At 43.0% G+C, this 17,673-nt stretch overlaps 1 protein-coding gene and 1 pseudogene across 3 annotated transcripts; both read right to left on the bottom strand.

The window, feature by feature from the left end:
* Window positions 1-2,943: 2,943 nt before the first annotated feature.
* Window positions 2,944-8,455, bottom strand: LOC124038968 (annotated as a pseudogene).
* Window positions 8,456-8,895: 440 nt separating this feature from the next.
* Window positions 8,896-17,053, bottom strand: zbtb14 (zinc finger and BTB domain containing 14). 3 transcript variants are annotated; one of them, XM_046355039.1, is made up of 2 exons: window positions 16,890-17,053; window positions 8,896-11,262 (listed from the first exon to the last, which is right to left on the bottom strand). In XM_046355039.1, exon 2 carries the CDS (start codon window positions 11,246-11,248, stop codon window positions 9,917-9,919), a length of 1,332 nt encoding a protein of 443 aa, XP_046210995.1. In that variant the 5' UTR covers window positions 11,249-11,262; window positions 16,890-17,053; the 3' UTR covers window positions 8,896-9,916. The 3 variants fall into 3 exon arrangements, with proteins under 3 accessions (XP_046210995.1, XP_046210994.1, XP_046210999.1); XM_046355038.1 differs by lacking the exon at window positions 16,890-17,053 and adding an exon at window positions 12,312-12,567; XM_046355043.1 differs by lacking the exon at window positions 16,890-17,053 and adding an exon at window positions 11,986-12,188.
* Between the last annotated feature and the right edge of the window lie 620 nt (window positions 17,054-17,673).

The following is a 17,673-nucleotide window of genomic DNA, read 5'->3' as shown; positions in this document are numbered from 1 at the left end:
GGGGTAACCTAGTGGTTAGAGCGGGGTAACCTAGTGGTTAGAGCAGGGTAACCTAGTGGTTAGAGCTAGTGGGGTAACCTAGTGGTTAGAGCAGGGTAACCTAGTGGTTAGAGCGGGGTAACCTAGTGGTTAGAGCGGGGTAACCTAGTGGTTAGAGCGGGGTAGCCTAGTGGTTAGAGCGGGGTAGCCTAGTGGTTAGAGCGGGGTAACCTAGTGGTTAGAGCGGGGTAGCCTAGTGGTTAGAGCGGGGTAACCTAGTGGTTAGAGCGGGGTAACCTAGTGGTTAGAGCGGGGTAACCTAGTGGTTAGAGCAGGGTAACCTAGTGGTTAGAGCAGGGTAAGGGTAAACTAGTGGTTAGAGCAGGGTAACCTAGTGGTTAGAGCGGGGTAACCTAGTGGTTAGAGCGGGGTAACCTAGTGGTTAGAGCGGGGTAACCTAGTGGTTAGAGCGGGGTAACCTAGTGGTTAGAGCGGGGTAACCTAGTGGTTAGAGTAACCTAGTGGGGGTAACCTAGTGGTTAGAGCGGGGTAACCTAGTGGTTAGAGCGGGGTAACCTAGTGGTTAGAGCGGGGTAACCTAGTGGTTAGAGCGGGGTAACCTAGTGGTTAGAGCGGGGTAACCTAGTGGTTAGAGCGGGGTAACCTAGTGGTTAGAGCGGGGTAACCTAGTGGTTAGAGCGGGGTAACCTAGTGGTTAGAGCGGGGTAACCTAGTGGTTAGAGCGGGGTAACCTAGTGGTTAGAGCGGGGTAACCTAGTGGTTAGAGCGGGGTAACCTAGTGGTTAGAGCGGGGTAACCTAGTGGTTAGAGCTAGTGGGGGTAACCTAGTGGTTAGAGCGGGGTAACCTAGTGGTTAGAGCGTTAGAGCGGGGTAACCTAGTGGTTAGAGCGGGGTAACCTAGTGGTTAGAGCGGGGTAACCTAGTGGTTAGAGGGGTAACCTAGTGGTTAGAGCGGGGTAACCTAGTGGTTAGAGCGGGGTAACCTAGTGGTTAGAGCGGGGTAACCTAGTGGTTAGAGCGGGGTAACCTAGTGGTTAGAGCTAGTGGTTAGAGGGTAACCTAGTGGTTAGAGCGGGGTAACCTAGTGGTTAGAGCGGGGTAACCTAGTGGTTAGGGAGTGGCGGGGTAACCTAGTGGTTAGAGCGGGGTAACCTAGTGGTTAGAGCGGGGTAACCTAGTGGTTAGAGCGGGGTAACCTAGTGGTTAGAGCTAGTGGGGTAACCTAGTGGTTAGAGCGGGGTAACCTAGTGGTTAGAGCGGGGTAACCTAGTGGTTAGAGCGGGGTAACCTAGTGGTTAGAGCGGGGTAACCTAGTGGTTAGAGCGGGGTAACCTAGTGGTTAGAGCGGGGTAACCTAGTGGTTAGAGCGGGGTAACCTAGTGGTTAGAGCGGGGTAACCTAGTGGTTAGAGCGGGGTAACCTAGTGGTTAGGAGCGGGGTAACCTAGTGGTTAGAGCGGGGTAACCTAGTGGTTAGAGCGGGGTAACCTAGTGGTTAGAGCGGGGTAACCTAGTGGTTAGAGCGGGGTAACCTAGTGGTTAGAGCGGGGTAACCTAGTGGTTAGAGCGGGGTAACCTAGTGGTTAGAGCGGGGTAACCTAGTGGTTAGAGCGGGGTAACCTAGTGGTTAGAGCGGGGTAACCTAGTGGTTAGAGCGGGGTAACCTAGTGGTTAGAGCGGGGTAACCTAGTGGTTAGAGCGGGGGGGTAACCTAGTGGTTAGAGCAGGGTAACCTAGTGGTTAGAGGGCAGGGTAACCTAGTGGTTAGAGGGCAGTTAGAGCAGGGTAACCTAGTGGTTAGAGCAGGGTAACCTAGTGGTTAGAGCAGGGTAACCTAGTGGTTAGAGCGGGGTAACCTAGTGGTTAGAGCGGGGTAACCTAGTGGTTAGAGCGGGGTAACCTAGTGGTTAGAGCGGGGTAACCTAGTGGTTAGAGCAGGGTAACCTAGTGGTTAGAGGGCAGGGTAACCTAGTGGTTAGAGCAGGGTAACCTAGTGGTTAGAGCAGGGTAACCTAGTGGTTAGAGCAGGGTAACCTAGTGGTTAGAGCGGGGTAACCTAGTGGTTAGAGCAGGGTAACCTAGTGGTTAGAGCAGGGTAACCTAGTGGTTAGAGCAGGGTAACCCAGTGGTTAGAGCAGGGTAACCTAGTAGTTAGAGCAGGGTAACCTAGTGGTTAGAGCGGGGTAACCTAGTGGTTAGAGCGGGGTAACCTAGTGGTTAGAGCAGGGTAACCTAGTGGTTAGAGCAGGGTAACCTAGTGGTTAGAGCAGGGTAACCTAGTGGTTAGAGCAGGGTAACCTAGTGGTTAGAGCAGGGTAACCTAGTGGTTAGAGCAGGGTAACCTAGTGGTTAGAGCAGGGTAACCTAGTGGTTAGAGCAGGGTAACCTAGTGGTTAGAGCGGGGTAACCTAGTGGTTAGAGCAGGGTAACCTAGTGGTTAGAGCGGGGTAACCTAGTGGTTAGAGCGGGGTAACCTAGTGGTTAGAGCGGGGTAACCTAGTGGTTAGAGCAGGGTAACCTAGTGGTTAGAGCGGGGTAACCTAGTGGTTAGAGCAGGGTAACCTAGTGGTTAGAGCGTTGGACTAGTAACCGGAAAGTTTCAAGTTCAAACCCCTGAGCTGACAAAGGTACAAATCTGTCGGTCTGCCCCTGAACAGGCAGTTAACCCACTGTTCCTAGGCCGTCATTGAAAATAAGAATTTGTTATTAACTGACTTGCCTAGTTAAATAAAGGTTAAAATAAAAAACAGACAAACCACCACTGCTGGTGGTAAAACAATGGAGGCCTAAACAAGCATCTCAGTAGCAGTTTGGATCAACCCTTCCACATCAATTGTGGGTAAACTGCCATAAAGCTGGATTATGAAAGGTCATGTCCACTAGCTGTTATTCTACAATGTTTTCCTGTAAACGAGGAACTGTAGGGGTCAAGTGCACTCACGTTCAAGTCCTATCAGTTCCTTCCTTCTTGTGTTCATTTTATGCCTCTTTCAGCTCCTTCTTGGTCACATCCAATTGCTGTTGCTTCTGTGCAATCTTGAACAATAAAGGGACAATGTTAGACTGTGTTTTACCTTACATGCATAATAAGTATTTCAACAAAAATAAAAAATAAATCACAATATTGTAAAAGCTGCATAGAGTATTTTAAAATGGCAAAGAATGGCACTACTAGCTACTACATAAATCTGAGAACGGAAATATTCCAGTTACCTTGCCCTGCATGTTTTGCATGGATTTCTCAAAGGTATTGGGTGCTGCCCTCTGGTGGTTACAGCGAATGGTCACAGCTCTGTTGGCTCGGTTATAGCACAGCAGACTCATATCAGCTGAGGAGGAAAACAACAGGCACATCTTTCATTGGTGTACTCTCTTTACTATACATCTGCATGTTTCAGAGATTCATGTAGTCATGACACGGAGAACATTTGAGTAAGACCAACGAGGGTCAGGTATGTCACAGAGAAGAGCTGAGAATTCTTGTCAACTATTGTAAACTAGATCTTCAAAAACCTGCACTGAGTGTATTGATGTTGGAATAGAAAGTGGACTAACCAGTGGTGAGCTTGTTGAGCCGCTCTTGCAGAGTGGTGGAGGCGTTGAAGGTTCTTGGCTGTTAGCCCCGGCATGGACTGGTACAAGCTTGTTCAAGTAGGTGGTCTAAGAACAAACAACAACCACATTTAGCCATATCTGCTGAGGTAGATAAGGATACTGAATGAACCACATAGCTAGTCGTTCTTTGGTTACACTCATTTCCCAGCATTTGCTAAACATGACCTAAACATGACCTAAACATGACCTAAACATGACCTAAACATGACCTAAACATGACCTAAACATGACCTAAACATGACCTAAACATGAAAGAACCAGGTACACTGGGTCTTCAACGTATGTTTATTCTATCGAACACGTCGTCGTCAGACTCCTTGTTTTCCGTGAACAGTTTCAGGTTCTTGAAATCATGTGTACAAATAATATGTATGTGAACATTAGATGGATGTTTAAGCCCAGCTTAACAATACAGGGGAATGGATACAGAACAGTTGCTAGACAGTGCTGCTCACCCTGCACTCCACAGGCATAGTAGCATCATGGAGTCATTATAGTAGCAGATGGAGTCTTCGCCCAGGAAGTCCAACTCCACCATGAACTCCTGGCCTCAATCCTGCTGGTGCAGGGTGATGTGTCCCACTCTCAGAGAGCAGCAGCGCACAGCGTTGGCCATCTCATTCTCCTCCTTCTCATTCCCCACTCGCAGGGCCAGCTACATGCACAGAAAGACACACACGTTAGTGAGGGAGATATGACTGTTCTCCATTATGTGTTTAAGGTTAACTGAACAGGCTTGTGCTTTTTTTTCACCACACTGAGGATAGTTGTGAGGTCTGTACCTTGACTATAAAGTAGAGTGCCACTCCTCTCTGTCTGGTCTTCATCTCCTGGTGATTCCAGTCCTCGGTACAGCCTCCTGATGGTTGTCACCTTCGGCTTGCGTTTACAAGCCACCCCGTACTTCTGCCAGTCCTTCTCTCCCTGAGCACAGAGAGAAAGACTTCTGAGTTTATGGCTTAAAATAATAAACTAGAAATATAATAGAATTTGAAATGTATGATTTTTACTGGGTTCAGTCTTCAGGCTCTTCTCAAAAGTTTGGGTTTCTAAGCCTTCAAATATAATTTAATTCATAAATATCTGGGTTTATCAATATCCATATATAATTATTTTCTTTCACAAAAGTTTGAGTTTACATGTCTTTAAATATTGTTCATTTTTGTACACAATAAAACACCACTGATATGTTTAATTATTCAGGAAAGTGGGGAGAAAAGCTTTGTACCTTAAGTCTGGAGCTGGGTTTGAACATGATGTACTTGAATTTTCCCTGGACGTTCTCCACCCAGGAGGCCAGCCAGGTCACTGTGTCGTCACGCTGCACCTTCCTCCCATTGTCATCCATAGGGGCCACTGGTATCTTAGCGCCTATGGAAAAGCAACCAAAACACTTTATTTCAAGCTTATTGCCTTTAGATCGCTAATTCAGTTTTGGGAGCAGCATAAACTTATAGGAATATTGTTTGTTCTGTATGCTCTACTGCTCACTTGCTGCAGTTGATGGTGAAGTCCTCCGGCTAGATGCTCACTTTCAGCTTGTCCATCTTGGGATGTTCTCCCCTCCAGTGGAAAAGCCCTTTGGGCTCCACCCGGAAGTTACCAATCTTCTCCCTGTGGGCTCCACCCGGAAGTGACCAATCTTCTCCCTGTGGCCGTCCAGCACACAGAAGCCGCACGCCTCCGTTAATTATTCTATATATAAACAAAGGTTTCCACAAGGGTTGCAATGTTATTGCTCCCCCTAAGAATATATTTAAAGTTTGGGGACTATGTTACCTGTTTGTTCTTTAGTCATGGCTTTCTTCTCCTCCGACTTCTCCAGAAATGATTTCTTGATGTGCGTGAAATCAAACTGACAGCTTCTTCATCTGCTCCCTCTCCTCTGCTGTCATTTCCTGTTTAATCAGTCTCAGGCTGTTTTTTCAATTTAAATCAGTGATACTAACCTCTCTCTAGTCTGTAAATAAGTTATCTTGGAAGGCACTCTTTGTTGTGTACTCATGGTCCAGCATCTTGGCGTAAAACTAGGCTTACGCCACATTATTAGGTAATGGTTCGTATTCTGGTGGGAAGAGTGGGCCTTTGTGCTTCAACGTTGTTAATTTCTTCCCATTGTTGAAATGACCTGCTTCCCATCGGACAATAAGCACATCACAATTTGGTTACAGCACAGAAAGCCACAAAATGTTTATGCAGGTTTAAATCCAACTCAAGAGATAGACACAATAAAGACAAATACAACACATCTCTAGATGCCAGGCCAGATCTAGCTAATGTAGCTATCTAGCTCATGTTACCCCTGTTCATTGACAATGTGTGGCTAGTTAGCTGGCAAGAATCCTTCTTCTAGTTAACTAACTAGCCAGAAGAAAATTATTCACATTTTTGGTATTTCCCTTTTTCACATCAGTTTCTTGTTTTATTGTTATCTGTATTATACCATATTAGAGTTGCTTTTGTAACTACAGAGAAAATTAAATAAAATAGACTTTTGGAATGACTTTACTGAACAATACTGAACAATTTCAAAGATTTTATTGAGCTACAGTTGATATAAGGAAATCAGTCAATTGAAATAAATTCATTAGGCCCTAATCTATGGATTTCACATGACTGGGAATACAGATATGCATCTGTTGGTCAGAGATATCTTTAAAAAAAGGTGGTGGTGTGGATCATAAAACCAGTCAGTATCTGGTGTGACCACCATTTGCCTCATGCAGCGTGACACCTCCTTCACATAGAGTTGATTGTGGCCTGTGGAATGTTGTCCCACTCCTCTTTAATGGCTGTACGAAGTTTCTGGATATTGGCAGGAACTGGAACACGCTGTCGTACACGTCGATCCAGAGCATCCCAAATATGCTCAATGGGTGACATGTCTGGTGAGTATGCAGGCCATAAAAGAACTGGGACATTTTCAGCTTTGTTTAAGAACATTTCATTCTCTGGAAACAGCTCTGGTGGACATTCCTGCAGTCAGCATGTCAATTGCACACACCCTCAAAACATCTGTTGCATTGTGTTGTGTAATAAAACAGCACATTTTAGAGTGGCCTTTTGTCCCCAGCACAAGGTGCACCTGTGTAATAAGCATGCTGTTTAATCAGCCTCTTGATTAACCACACCTGTCAAGTGGATGGATTACCTTGGCAAAGGATTAACGCTCCCTAAAAGGAATGTAAAACAATTGTGCACAAAATGTGTGATATATATGCTTTTTGTGCATATGTCAAATTTCTGGGATCTTTGATTTCAGCTCACGAAACATGGGATCAAAACTTTACATGTTTCATTTATATTTTTGTTCGGTGTATTTAGTGGACAGCAACAGATGTTTTCAAAAAGAGTTCCACGTCTATACCTATGGACACAAGCACTGTTCATGACACAAACTGATCACACCCCTCTTGTTAGTAGAGAGACATTCTTGCAGGTTTAAAGCATATTTCCTGGATTCTATTAATTTTGCCATGTCTAATGCGTATTCATGTGATTTGAATGGCTCAAACACTACAATAAAATCTATGGGCTAAAAAGCTTTAGCTGACATGGGCTAATGGATCTGGACATTTCTGACAAGCAAAAATAGCTCTAAGGTATGCAATGACTTACATGATAAGAGAAAAACTGATGATGCACTAACCAATTTCGAAATTGCTCTTTGTGCATTCTAATATTACAACATTCAAGAGTGAGTTTGAAAGCTGGACTGAGATCCTTAAAATAAATGTGCACCCTCTAGGGGGCACGCCCCACAGTTTGGGAACCACTGCACTTGAGAATAGCAACAACCATACACAGAGTATGAATCATTTTTTACTGTGGAACATGAAAATTAATGTGGTTCACCTGTTAGTTTACAAACTTATTACATTTTTTAAAAAAGTATCCTTTTCCATCCCGTGGTGTCACTTTTTGCTACTTTTAGATTTGCACTACATTGACATAGCAACAGGTGAGAAATGACATGAGGTAAGCAGCACATCACCAATCACAAAATATTCAAGCTAAAACATTTCCTGTATCACTTTTCTCCCATCGGATTCATTTTCCTTGGCAGAAATATTGTTGTTTAAGTCAATGTCATTGCAAATAAAGAACACCTCATCACCAACATACTGTATCTTACTCTCTGTTTACATTGAAGTTAGACTTTACTTTTGGTGTGAATAATTTCAGCATTAGAAGAAAAATGTACTCCTTCCAGAAGGTGGTGATGCATCCTGCGAGAGAAAGACAGAGAAACCCCATTAATAAACACCTACTATTTTCTGCTAATACAGGGATATGCAATAATTGGGCCTGTGTATATCATGCTATAGTCTTTGATCATACCATGTCTACACCGTTGGTCTCCACATCTGCATGGCCACTCCCCAAGACAGATTTGAAACTCCCCGATTGATAAAGGATAGACAGAATAAGTCACACGCTCACAAAGTATAAAAGGTGACCACTGACTTACATAATGAAACAGAGCACATTGAAAAATTATACTACACCCTTCATTGTGAATGAAGACATGTAAATTGGAGATTGTAATTAAAGGTGCTTCCACATAAACCCTGTATGTAAATGTATCTGAAGAGACTGATCTGCTCACCTTGTGATTTCCGGCTCCTGCAGAAGTTTACAAGGGTGTTAAGAACTGGAGTGCTTCGCCTATGAAATCAAATAACCATCAGATGTGTGTGTGTGTGTGTGTGTGTGTGTGTGTGTGTGTGTGTGTGTGTGTGTGTGTGTGTGTGAAGTGACTGGTCCATGTTACCTTGTGCTTCCTCTCAGTATCCTTTTTCCTTCCTCTTTTCCCCCATTCGTACTCCTCTTCCTGCATTGGACCATTGGGAAGTGTGACTTTTCACAATAATAAACCTACCTAATGGATAAGCAACACTCTACTAACTTGTCATTGAGAAAGATAAGCACCATGACACATCACCAAAGTTACACCCATTAGATCTAGGATCATGTGAACCTGCCCCAATCAGCATGACAACCGGAGCATTTCTAACCCAGGACCAGGGGTAAAGCAGGGCCAAGTTGAGGACACCCATCCCTCTTGGATGATGATGCTGTTCTTTTCCTGCTGTATGTTCTGGCTCGACCATGTCCTTCATTGTCTTCCAGTTTCATTACTCAAGTTAGACTGTACAAATGTAGATGTGGTGTTGACAATTAGTCAATTACAAATATTGGTTTGTTCGGGACATGTTTAATTCAGACCATTATCAACACAATGTCGAATTACGTACGGATGGTTCTTGTAGATCAATAAAAATCAAACAAATTAAATCACGCTTTGATTGACTGATGGAGTGATTGACATTCGCTGAATAAACTGTTTAATTAGATTGTCAGAATAGTTGTTTCGGTAGACAAACATTATCCAACATATAAAGTATTTGCATGCTTTACCTGTAAGCAGAGTTGTCCTGCAGGTGTTCATAATGTTTTGTACACTTAGTGGATAATAATAATAATAATAATACCATTCAGCAGATGCTTTTATCCAAAGCAACTTACAGCAAACTTATTGGCTGGTCCTGGGAATCGAACCCACAACCCTGGTGGTGCAAGCGCTCTACCAACTGAGACTGTATGCTTGCATGTCAATCGGTGCAAGCATAGTCTGCACAAATCACAGCTACAATTTATTTACAAAAATAATGCAAAGATATGATTTGTTGGCAGTTGAGGGTAGCATTTTTATTAAAGCAACACATATTTTGATGTGCTAAATGTACATGTCAATTACACTAAGAGTTTGTGTGTGTGTGTGTGTGTAACACAATGGAATATTTAACCGTCAAACATGTAGTAGTTTGTAACCATTCTTTTTCATACATTTTACAAATCAAACATTTTATTTCCAGTTTTCATTATAAAACCAGTACTGTATAACAGCACTAATATATTGACAACCAAAACCAGGTAGAGGCAGTAGTCAGAGCATTTTTGTCCATAAGGCTGCCATAAAATTTACACAAACACATTTGGTATGATCATTCCTACCAAAACAAAATATTTTAAACATTTACAATATAATCAAGAAAAATATGTCATACCACAGAACAGTGCAAGAAAACCTAAATTACATGAAATAAGTCTGAAAATATATGAACGCATTCAAATCCGATCTTACTCCACTATATCCTCAAGGAAAATTCTCAACATCAAATCTATGTAATTATTGGAGTATTTAGGCCTCCCAAAAGAAAATACCAAATGAAACATAATCGAAAAACTCAGATTCTTCTCATATTGTCCATGACAAGTGAGATACAAATGTTGTGTGCTATGAGCACGCTATGGACTCCAGTTGTTGCTCGGCCTCAGCGGCCATTGCTGCTGCCTGCAGCTGTTCAGTCTCAGTTTGCAGGGAGCTGGGCGGCATCTGCTTCCTCTCGCTGTGCATGTTGTTCTCATGTCTCTTTAGATCCGAGGCTTTGGCAAAGGCCTTGGTGCACGAGCCGCAGACAAAGGGCTTCTCGCCCCTGTGGCGCCTCTCGTGGTCCTTCAGGTGGGACTTGTGCTTGAAGGCCTTGTCGCACATCTGGCAGCCGAAGGGACGCTCGTTACTGTGGACTCGTTCGTGCTTTTTAAGGTCGGGTGCTCGAATGAAGGACTTGCCACATACATCGCAGCGGTAGGGCTTGAAGCCTGTGTGGATCTTCAGGTGCTCCTTTAGGTGGGCCTGTGTAGTGAAGGCTTTGCTGCAGATCTCACAGATGAATGGACGTTCTGCCGAGTGCAGCTTTTCGTGTTTCCTCAAACGGTTCTCGTCGATGAAGGTCTTTCCACAGATCTGGCAGGCGAGCTGTTCGCGGTGGCCGTAGAGGAGGTACTCGAACTTCATGTCCGTCGTGGATGTGGACCACCCAGGGGGCTGCTCGTCCTTCACCTCGCCGATGCTGTCAGCGAACGTCAGTGTGGTGGTGGCGTGACCCGCCAGGTCTTTTGGCTCCGTGTCCATGGGCTCCACGTCCTGGTCGTAGCAGCTCACCTTGTGCACGTCCTCATTGGCCAGCTCTTTGAGAATGGCCTCCTGCACTCTCAACACCGTGTTTGGCGATTTGTCCAAGTCGTGATTGGCCGTCGGCTCTTCCACAAGGTCGTCAGTGGGAGTGTCATCATGGTCACCTAGCACCTGCACGTCGTTCTCCTGGCCCAATGTAGGGTCATCAGTAGGGAGAGCCATTTTGACAATATCATAGGGAAATGGTTTGGCATTATGGACATTATTTTCTTCAGTGGACATATCACGCTTCTGTGAACAGAGTTTGTCCAGAAATCGGATTCCGAGTATCTGGCCCGAAGACATCAGCAAATTCACATCCTTTTTCTTCACAGTAATCTTGGCTGTGTACATGTAGTTCAACACCTCCTCGAAGATGTCTGAGCGGATGAAGTCAATTTCTATGACTGAGGAGTTGTCGACTTCATGTTTCTTGAACAGCTTTTTGAAGTAGTTGCTGCACGCCGCTAACACGCAGCGGTGGGCCCTGAACTTTACGTCTTCAACGACCACTGCAATGTCGCAGTGTTCACCCTCCAACCGTTGCTCATTTAGTATTTTCAGGAAGATGGTCTTGTGTTCGTCATCCATGTACTTCACGGTTTCTGACATTGTGGACTGATATTCTGGAACAAATTAGAAAGAATGTTATTAGATGTCGTTTACACACTTCACTCTGAACCATTGAAAATAAGTATACTGCTGTAGGCCTATACTCAGGCACTGTGTGCCATGGCCCGATATGTTGTTCCTTTGGATGACACCATAATTGCTCTTGCGGGCAGAATAATGACTGAAAAGGCCATACTTTTTTTTTCAGCATTTATTATCATATCGACCTAATAAATGTAGTAATCTGTGTACATATGTCTGGGATAAGAGGGCATTACTGCGATCGTAGCCTATTTATGCTATCACTTAGCAAGCTGTTAATATCCCCTCCTGACATGCATCACATGACCAGAGGGAAATATACGAGGCACATTGTTGAATCATTTCATTGAATGGTTTTCGCTTTTTTAACGAAACAAAATCAATCAAGGTGGTAGATGAATGTTGTTTGGGTACATTTCATCTAGGCAGATTCAATTGATGGGCAATTGTATGACTGATCATTTAACCCAGGAGAAAAAAAACTATTCTATAACGTTGCACATGATAAACAGGTCACATTATGCAAGTTTATTGAATAGCAATACATCCCATTTGCGAGCTAGCTAACTAGCTTACATACATACAGTAACGTTAAACAGATTAGAAAGCTAGCAAAATAGCTTTAGATTTGGGGAGGGTAGCTAGCCTCGATGATAACCTTTAGTTGGCTACTGTTTGCATCCATCTGGGCTTACATTCGTATTGTATACAACAGAGCATGACTATGATGTTTATCTTAGTTTTAGTACGGTCGTAAAAATCGTAATTTATGGCGATGTAAATGACAATAACACTATCCGTCTCATTATGAACGGAGGGGGAGACGGGTGCCTATCCGACTAACCACAATCACGCGAGGAAGCGCCTGTCACACTAGCACGGAAAAAGCCCGAGCAACCATGAACACTCCTGAAATGACGAACTCGAGCTTTTGCTAAAACCGTGAGCGCGCAGGCATCTTGGTTAAACGTTATGCAATATTTCGGAAACGGATCTGATTCTCTAAAAATATGTTTCTTACCTGTGGTAGAATATGTTGTCCCTTGAGAAAGTCTCCGATGAATGTCAAGCAGTGCAAAAAGAATAATACACTTTGTGTGTCGTTTGCCTGAGGACGAGCATAAGCGGAAGTACGCGCTGCGCCAGCACGGAACTGCAGAATTTGAGTGACTATGCGCGTAAGAACCATAGAGATAGATAGAAGACTCATCATGGATATAACCCAGTTTAGCACAGAGCTTGCCATTGACGCCTTCCACCATTTTAAAGTAGTCAACTGGGTGGGAATTTCTGAGTTGGGAGCAATCAGCCAATGATGAAGAATACAATTGACGACTTTAAAATGGAGCTGGCTATTGCTGTCACACAAGGGTGTCGTGCACCCATTATTTTAGAGGGCACGAAGTGTAGGGCAAGGGGGGGATTTAAATAGATTTTTAAAAATCCTCAGAAATCACCACATAATGACAAAGCGAAATAGGATTTTAGATTTATTTTTAAAAATTCATATATTTTTTTTTAAGATAATTTATTTACATATGTATTCAGACCTTTTGCTATGAGACTCAAAATTGAGATCAGGTGCATCCTGTTTCCATTGATCATCCTTTAGATGTTTCGACAACTTGATTGGAGTCCACCTGTGGTAAATTCAATTGATTGGTCATGCAATGGACAGGCACATACCTGTCTATATAATGTCCCACAGTTGACAGCGCATGTCAGAGCAAAAATCAAGCCATGACGTTGATGGAATTGTCCGTAGAGCGCCGAGATAGGATTGTGCTAAGGCACAGATCTGGGGGAAGCGTACCAAAATTTCTGCAGCATTGACGGTCCCTAAGAACACAGTGCCATCCATTCTTAAAGGGAAGCAGTTTGGAACCACCAAGACTCTTCCTAGAGTTGGCCACCTGGCCTAACTGAGCAATTGGGGGAGAAGGGCCTTGGTCAGGGAGGTGACAAAGAACCCGATAGTCACTCTGACAGAGCTCCAGAGTTCCTCTGTGGAGATTGGAGAATCTTCCAGAAGAACAACCATCTCTGCAGAACTCAACCAATCAGGCTTTTATGGTAGAGTGGCCAGACTGCTGCCACTCCTCAGTAAAAGACACATGACAGCCCGCTTGTAGTTTGCCAAAACGCACCTAAAGACTCCCAGACCACGAGAAACACAATTCTCTGGTCTGATGAAACCAAGATTGAACTCCTTGGCCTGAATGCCAACCGTCACATCTGGAGGAAACCTGGCACCATCCCAACAGTGAAGCATGGTGGCAGAATCATGCTGTGGGGATGTTTTTCAGCGGCAGGGACTGGAAAACGAGTCAGGATTGAGGCAAAGATGAATAGAGCAAAGTACAGAGATACTGAATGAAAACCTGCTCCAGAGTGCTTCGGACATCAGACTGGGGTGAAGTTTCACCTTCCAACAGGACAACAACCCTAAGCACACAGCTAAGTCAACACAGGAGTAGCTTTGGGACAAGTCTCTGAATGTTCTTGAGTATCCCAGCCAGAGGCCGGACTTGAACCCGATTAAACATCTCTGGAGAGACCTGAAAATAGCTGTGCAGCAACGCTCCCCATCCAACCTGACAGAGCTTGAGAGGATCTGCTGAAAAGAATGGGAGAAACTCTCCAAATACAGGTGAGCTTGTAGTATCATACCCAAGAAGACTTGAGGCTGTATTTGCTGCCAAAGGTGCTTCAACAAAGTACAGAGTAAATGTTATTTCAGTTTATTTGTAATAAATTAGCTTTTAAAAAAAAGTTTTCGCTTTGTCGTTATATGGAATTGTGGGTAGATTGGGGATTTTTAATACATTTTAGAATAAGGCTGTAACCTAACAAAATGTGAAAAGTCCAGGTCTGAATCATTTCCAAAGGCACTGTATATACAAAATTTGTGGATTTGGCTATTTCAGCTACACCGTTACTGACAGGTATATAATCGAGCACACTGCCATGCAATCTCCATAGACAAACATTGGCAGTAGAATGGCCTTACTGAAGAGCTCAGTGACTTTCAGCGTGGCACTGTCATAAAAAAAGGACACCACCTTTTCAACAAGTAATTTAGTCAAATTTCTGCCCTGCTAGAGCTGCCCCTGTCAACTGTAAGTGCTTTTATTTTGGAGACTTCTAGGAAGTGGTAGGCCACATAAGCTCACAGAACTGGACCGCTGAGTGCTCCACTGCATTACACTTGACTGCCTCTGGAAGCTTCATAAAATGGGTTTCCATGGCGGAGCAGGCTCACACAAGCCTAAGGTCACCATGCGCAATGCCAAGCGTCAGCTGGAGTGGTGTAAAGCTCACCGCCATTGGACTCTGGAGCAGTGGAAACGCGTTCTCTAGAGTGATGAATCACGCTTCACCATCTGGGAATCCGACAGATTAATCTGGGTTTGGTGGATACCAGGAGAACGCTATATGCCCCATTGCGTCGTGCCAACTATAAAGTTTGGTGTAGGAGGAATAATGGTCTGGGGCTGTTTTATGGTTCAGGCTAGGCCCCTTAGTTCCAGTGAAGGGACATTTTAGACGATTCTGTGCTTTCAACTTTGTGTTAACAGTTTAGGAAAGGCCCTTTCCTGTTTCAACATGACAATGCCCCCATGCACAAACCCGAGGTCCATACATAAATGGTTTGTCGAGATCGTTGTGAAAGAATTTGACTGGCCTGCACAGAGCCCTGACCTCAACCCCATCAAACACCTTTGGGATGAATTGGAACGCTGGCTGCGGGCCAGGCCTAATCACTTCAGTAGTATTTTGCTATGTGACTTTCAATTTTACTTGAGTCATTTTCTATTAAGATATCTTTACTTTTACTCCTATGACAGTTTAGTACTTTTCCCACCACTGAGCATACCTCTTTACCTGTTCAATTGTCATTTTAATAATTGCTTCATTCTGTGACTGCTGTAAATCACACATCTCAATCTACTTCACAAACATGCCTAGGATATTACATGCAGTTTGTGGGATGCCTATCTAAGCTGACCTCTAGAGCAGTCTGCATCCTCCTGGCTTTTAAATTATATATTTTTTATGAAACTAAATATGCTTCTCTGCAAAAAGAATCTGGGTAAAAGATTAGTCTTATTCAGTACATTTTTAGTAATTGCTTGCTTTTTTAAAGTCTAGCAACCTTGCCAGTTAAGATAGTTAGACAAGCTACTCAACCTTGACTGATAGCATGAAATGGCTTGGTAGCTAGTTATGAGAATGGGTATCAACAGAAACTGGCTAGCTAATGCCAACTTCATAAAATTGCTAGGTGGCTAGTATTACAGAGAAAAAAAAGGAATCAATGTGCATAGCTTGATCAAATGTATTTCCAAACAACTTCTGCGAGTCCTGCCCAGCTAAAATAAAAAAACTGTGTGTATCAATCTACTTTGCTCCATGGTGCACCTTGGAATGAATCACTTAAGGAGAATAAGGGGGGTACAGTTAATGTGCCCTCTCCGCAAAATACCGCTAACAGATTTCTATAAATAACGTGGCCTTAAAAAAGTTGTAATTAATTTAACATCTGAAAATGTTCAAACAGGACAAATCTATATGTATGCCAGTGTCACAGACGCTATATTAGCACAGATAAAGATCTTACCTCATCTCTATGGTACGTACGTAAATTGTAAATGGATGCGGCTACGTTCAAAACGTAAATGCAACAAAAGACGTAGAAACCACACTGATGACTGAACATGCTTGCGCAAATTACTGACGAGAATTAAAATCTCTGGAGCGCGAGGAAAACGGGACCAAACTTGGGTCGCGAAGCGCTTTTTACTGAGATTCTAGTAATTGGATAATAATTCGAGTTGTACAGGTGTGCACGCACGGAGTGTCAAACTAGTGTTCTACATGGCACCACTCATATTTAGATTAAAAAGGTTCACATTTTTAAAACCTTTTAACTAGGCAAGTCAGTTAAGAACAAATTCTTATTTACAATGGCTGTGGGTTAACTGCATTGAATAGGGGCAGAACGACATTTTTACCTTGTAAACTCGGGGATTCGATCGAGCAACCGTTCGGTTACTGCCCAACGCTCTAACCACTAGGCTACCTGCCGCCCAAATGCCACATCAAAAGTTGATTTTTGTGAAGCAGTAACCGAAAGAGCGGATCGGACAGAAATTGACAGACAGAATGGTCTGGTGCTCACCTCACCTTTATTTACAATATTATATTTACAATATTATTTACAATATTAACAGGTGTAGGACTAATTGGCCAATCAACTTTGTACAGAAAATAACAATCAGGACGTTGACAAAGATTTGAATAAATCAAACATATCAGTATAAACTAAAGGCAACAACCCTTGCCTATAACAAAACTCTGGTGTAGTTCTACTCTAGACAACCTGCTCTCCAAGGCAAAGGCCAACTGAGCACCTAAATACTCTTTCCAGGAACACCCTTCAGCGGATGGGCATAATTTGTGGAACGTTCCAACAGGAATCTGTTCCAGAAACGTCGTAATTAACAAGGTTGCCAACAAACAACGCATACAAAATTGTAAAGAGGCAGATTAAGATACCGGGTAGGGAGTTGGCAATTTAATTTCGTTTTTCACTTACCACATTTATTCCGAAAAATGTCTGTCCTCACTCTGGTAGCCTATGGACAAACATTAAGAATAAGCTACGTGAGTTGATGCCTATTCGGCATTTAGTTAACTAGGTGAATTGATCATGCTACTTTGTATACGTTGTTTGTTGGCCTCCTTGTACTTTACGATGTTTTTGGAACAGATTCCTGTTGGAACGTTCCACAAATTATACCCACCCTCCTTCAACTAGGAATGTTCCATCATGATATGCGTAATTTCCCATTGACATATCATAAACAACGGTTTTACATAAACACACACACTTCAATAACTTGTGCCATAACTTATACTTTTAGTCACAATATACATTCATGACGTAATTCACCCCAGCGATAATGAATAACTTTGGTTATTCTTGTCATATTATAAATATTCCTTGATGACACGTAGACTAATTTGCCTCATGCATATATCACACCAGCACATCAACAAGGAAACAGCGCAGCGCTTCAGACAAACACACGAGGTAGGTTAAATTAAATGAGTATACTCTACCATCACATCTATCGTTATTCTAATTATATATTTCACATTACAATACTGTTTTAATAATAAAATCCATATCGAGAAACTATTTTCACAATGGATGTACCCCTAAATAATTTCTGATGGTCCTCAATTGTAATGGAGAAATAAATTGACATTGATAATTGGATGGCATGGTTCCCTTCAGTGGCATTCTATTGGTATTCTAAATGTAAATGCATAAATTACATTAAAACAATATTCTTTGTCTCCACTGCAATGCAGTA

The sequence above is a fragment of the Oncorhynchus gorbuscha genome, linkage group LG07 (genome assembly GCF_021184085.1).
Source record: "Oncorhynchus gorbuscha isolate QuinsamMale2020 ecotype Even-year linkage group LG07, OgorEven_v1.0, whole genome shotgun sequence".
In the NCBI taxonomy this organism is placed as follows: domain Eukaryota; kingdom Metazoa; phylum Chordata; class Actinopteri; order Salmoniformes; family Salmonidae; genus Oncorhynchus; species Oncorhynchus gorbuscha.
This window is presented reverse-complemented; position numbering and strand designations above follow the sequence as displayed.

Excerpts from the sequence above, each read along its gene's own strand:
- zbtb14 (XM_046355038.1), bottom strand. The coding sequence starts at position 12,552 with ATGGTGGAAGGCGTCAATGGCAAGCTCTGTGCTAAACTGGGTTATATC. Across the intron at positions 11,263-12,311 it reads GACAACATATTCTACCACAG|AATATCAGTCCACAATGTCA; the intron begins GTAAGAAACATA and ends AATTTGTTCCAG.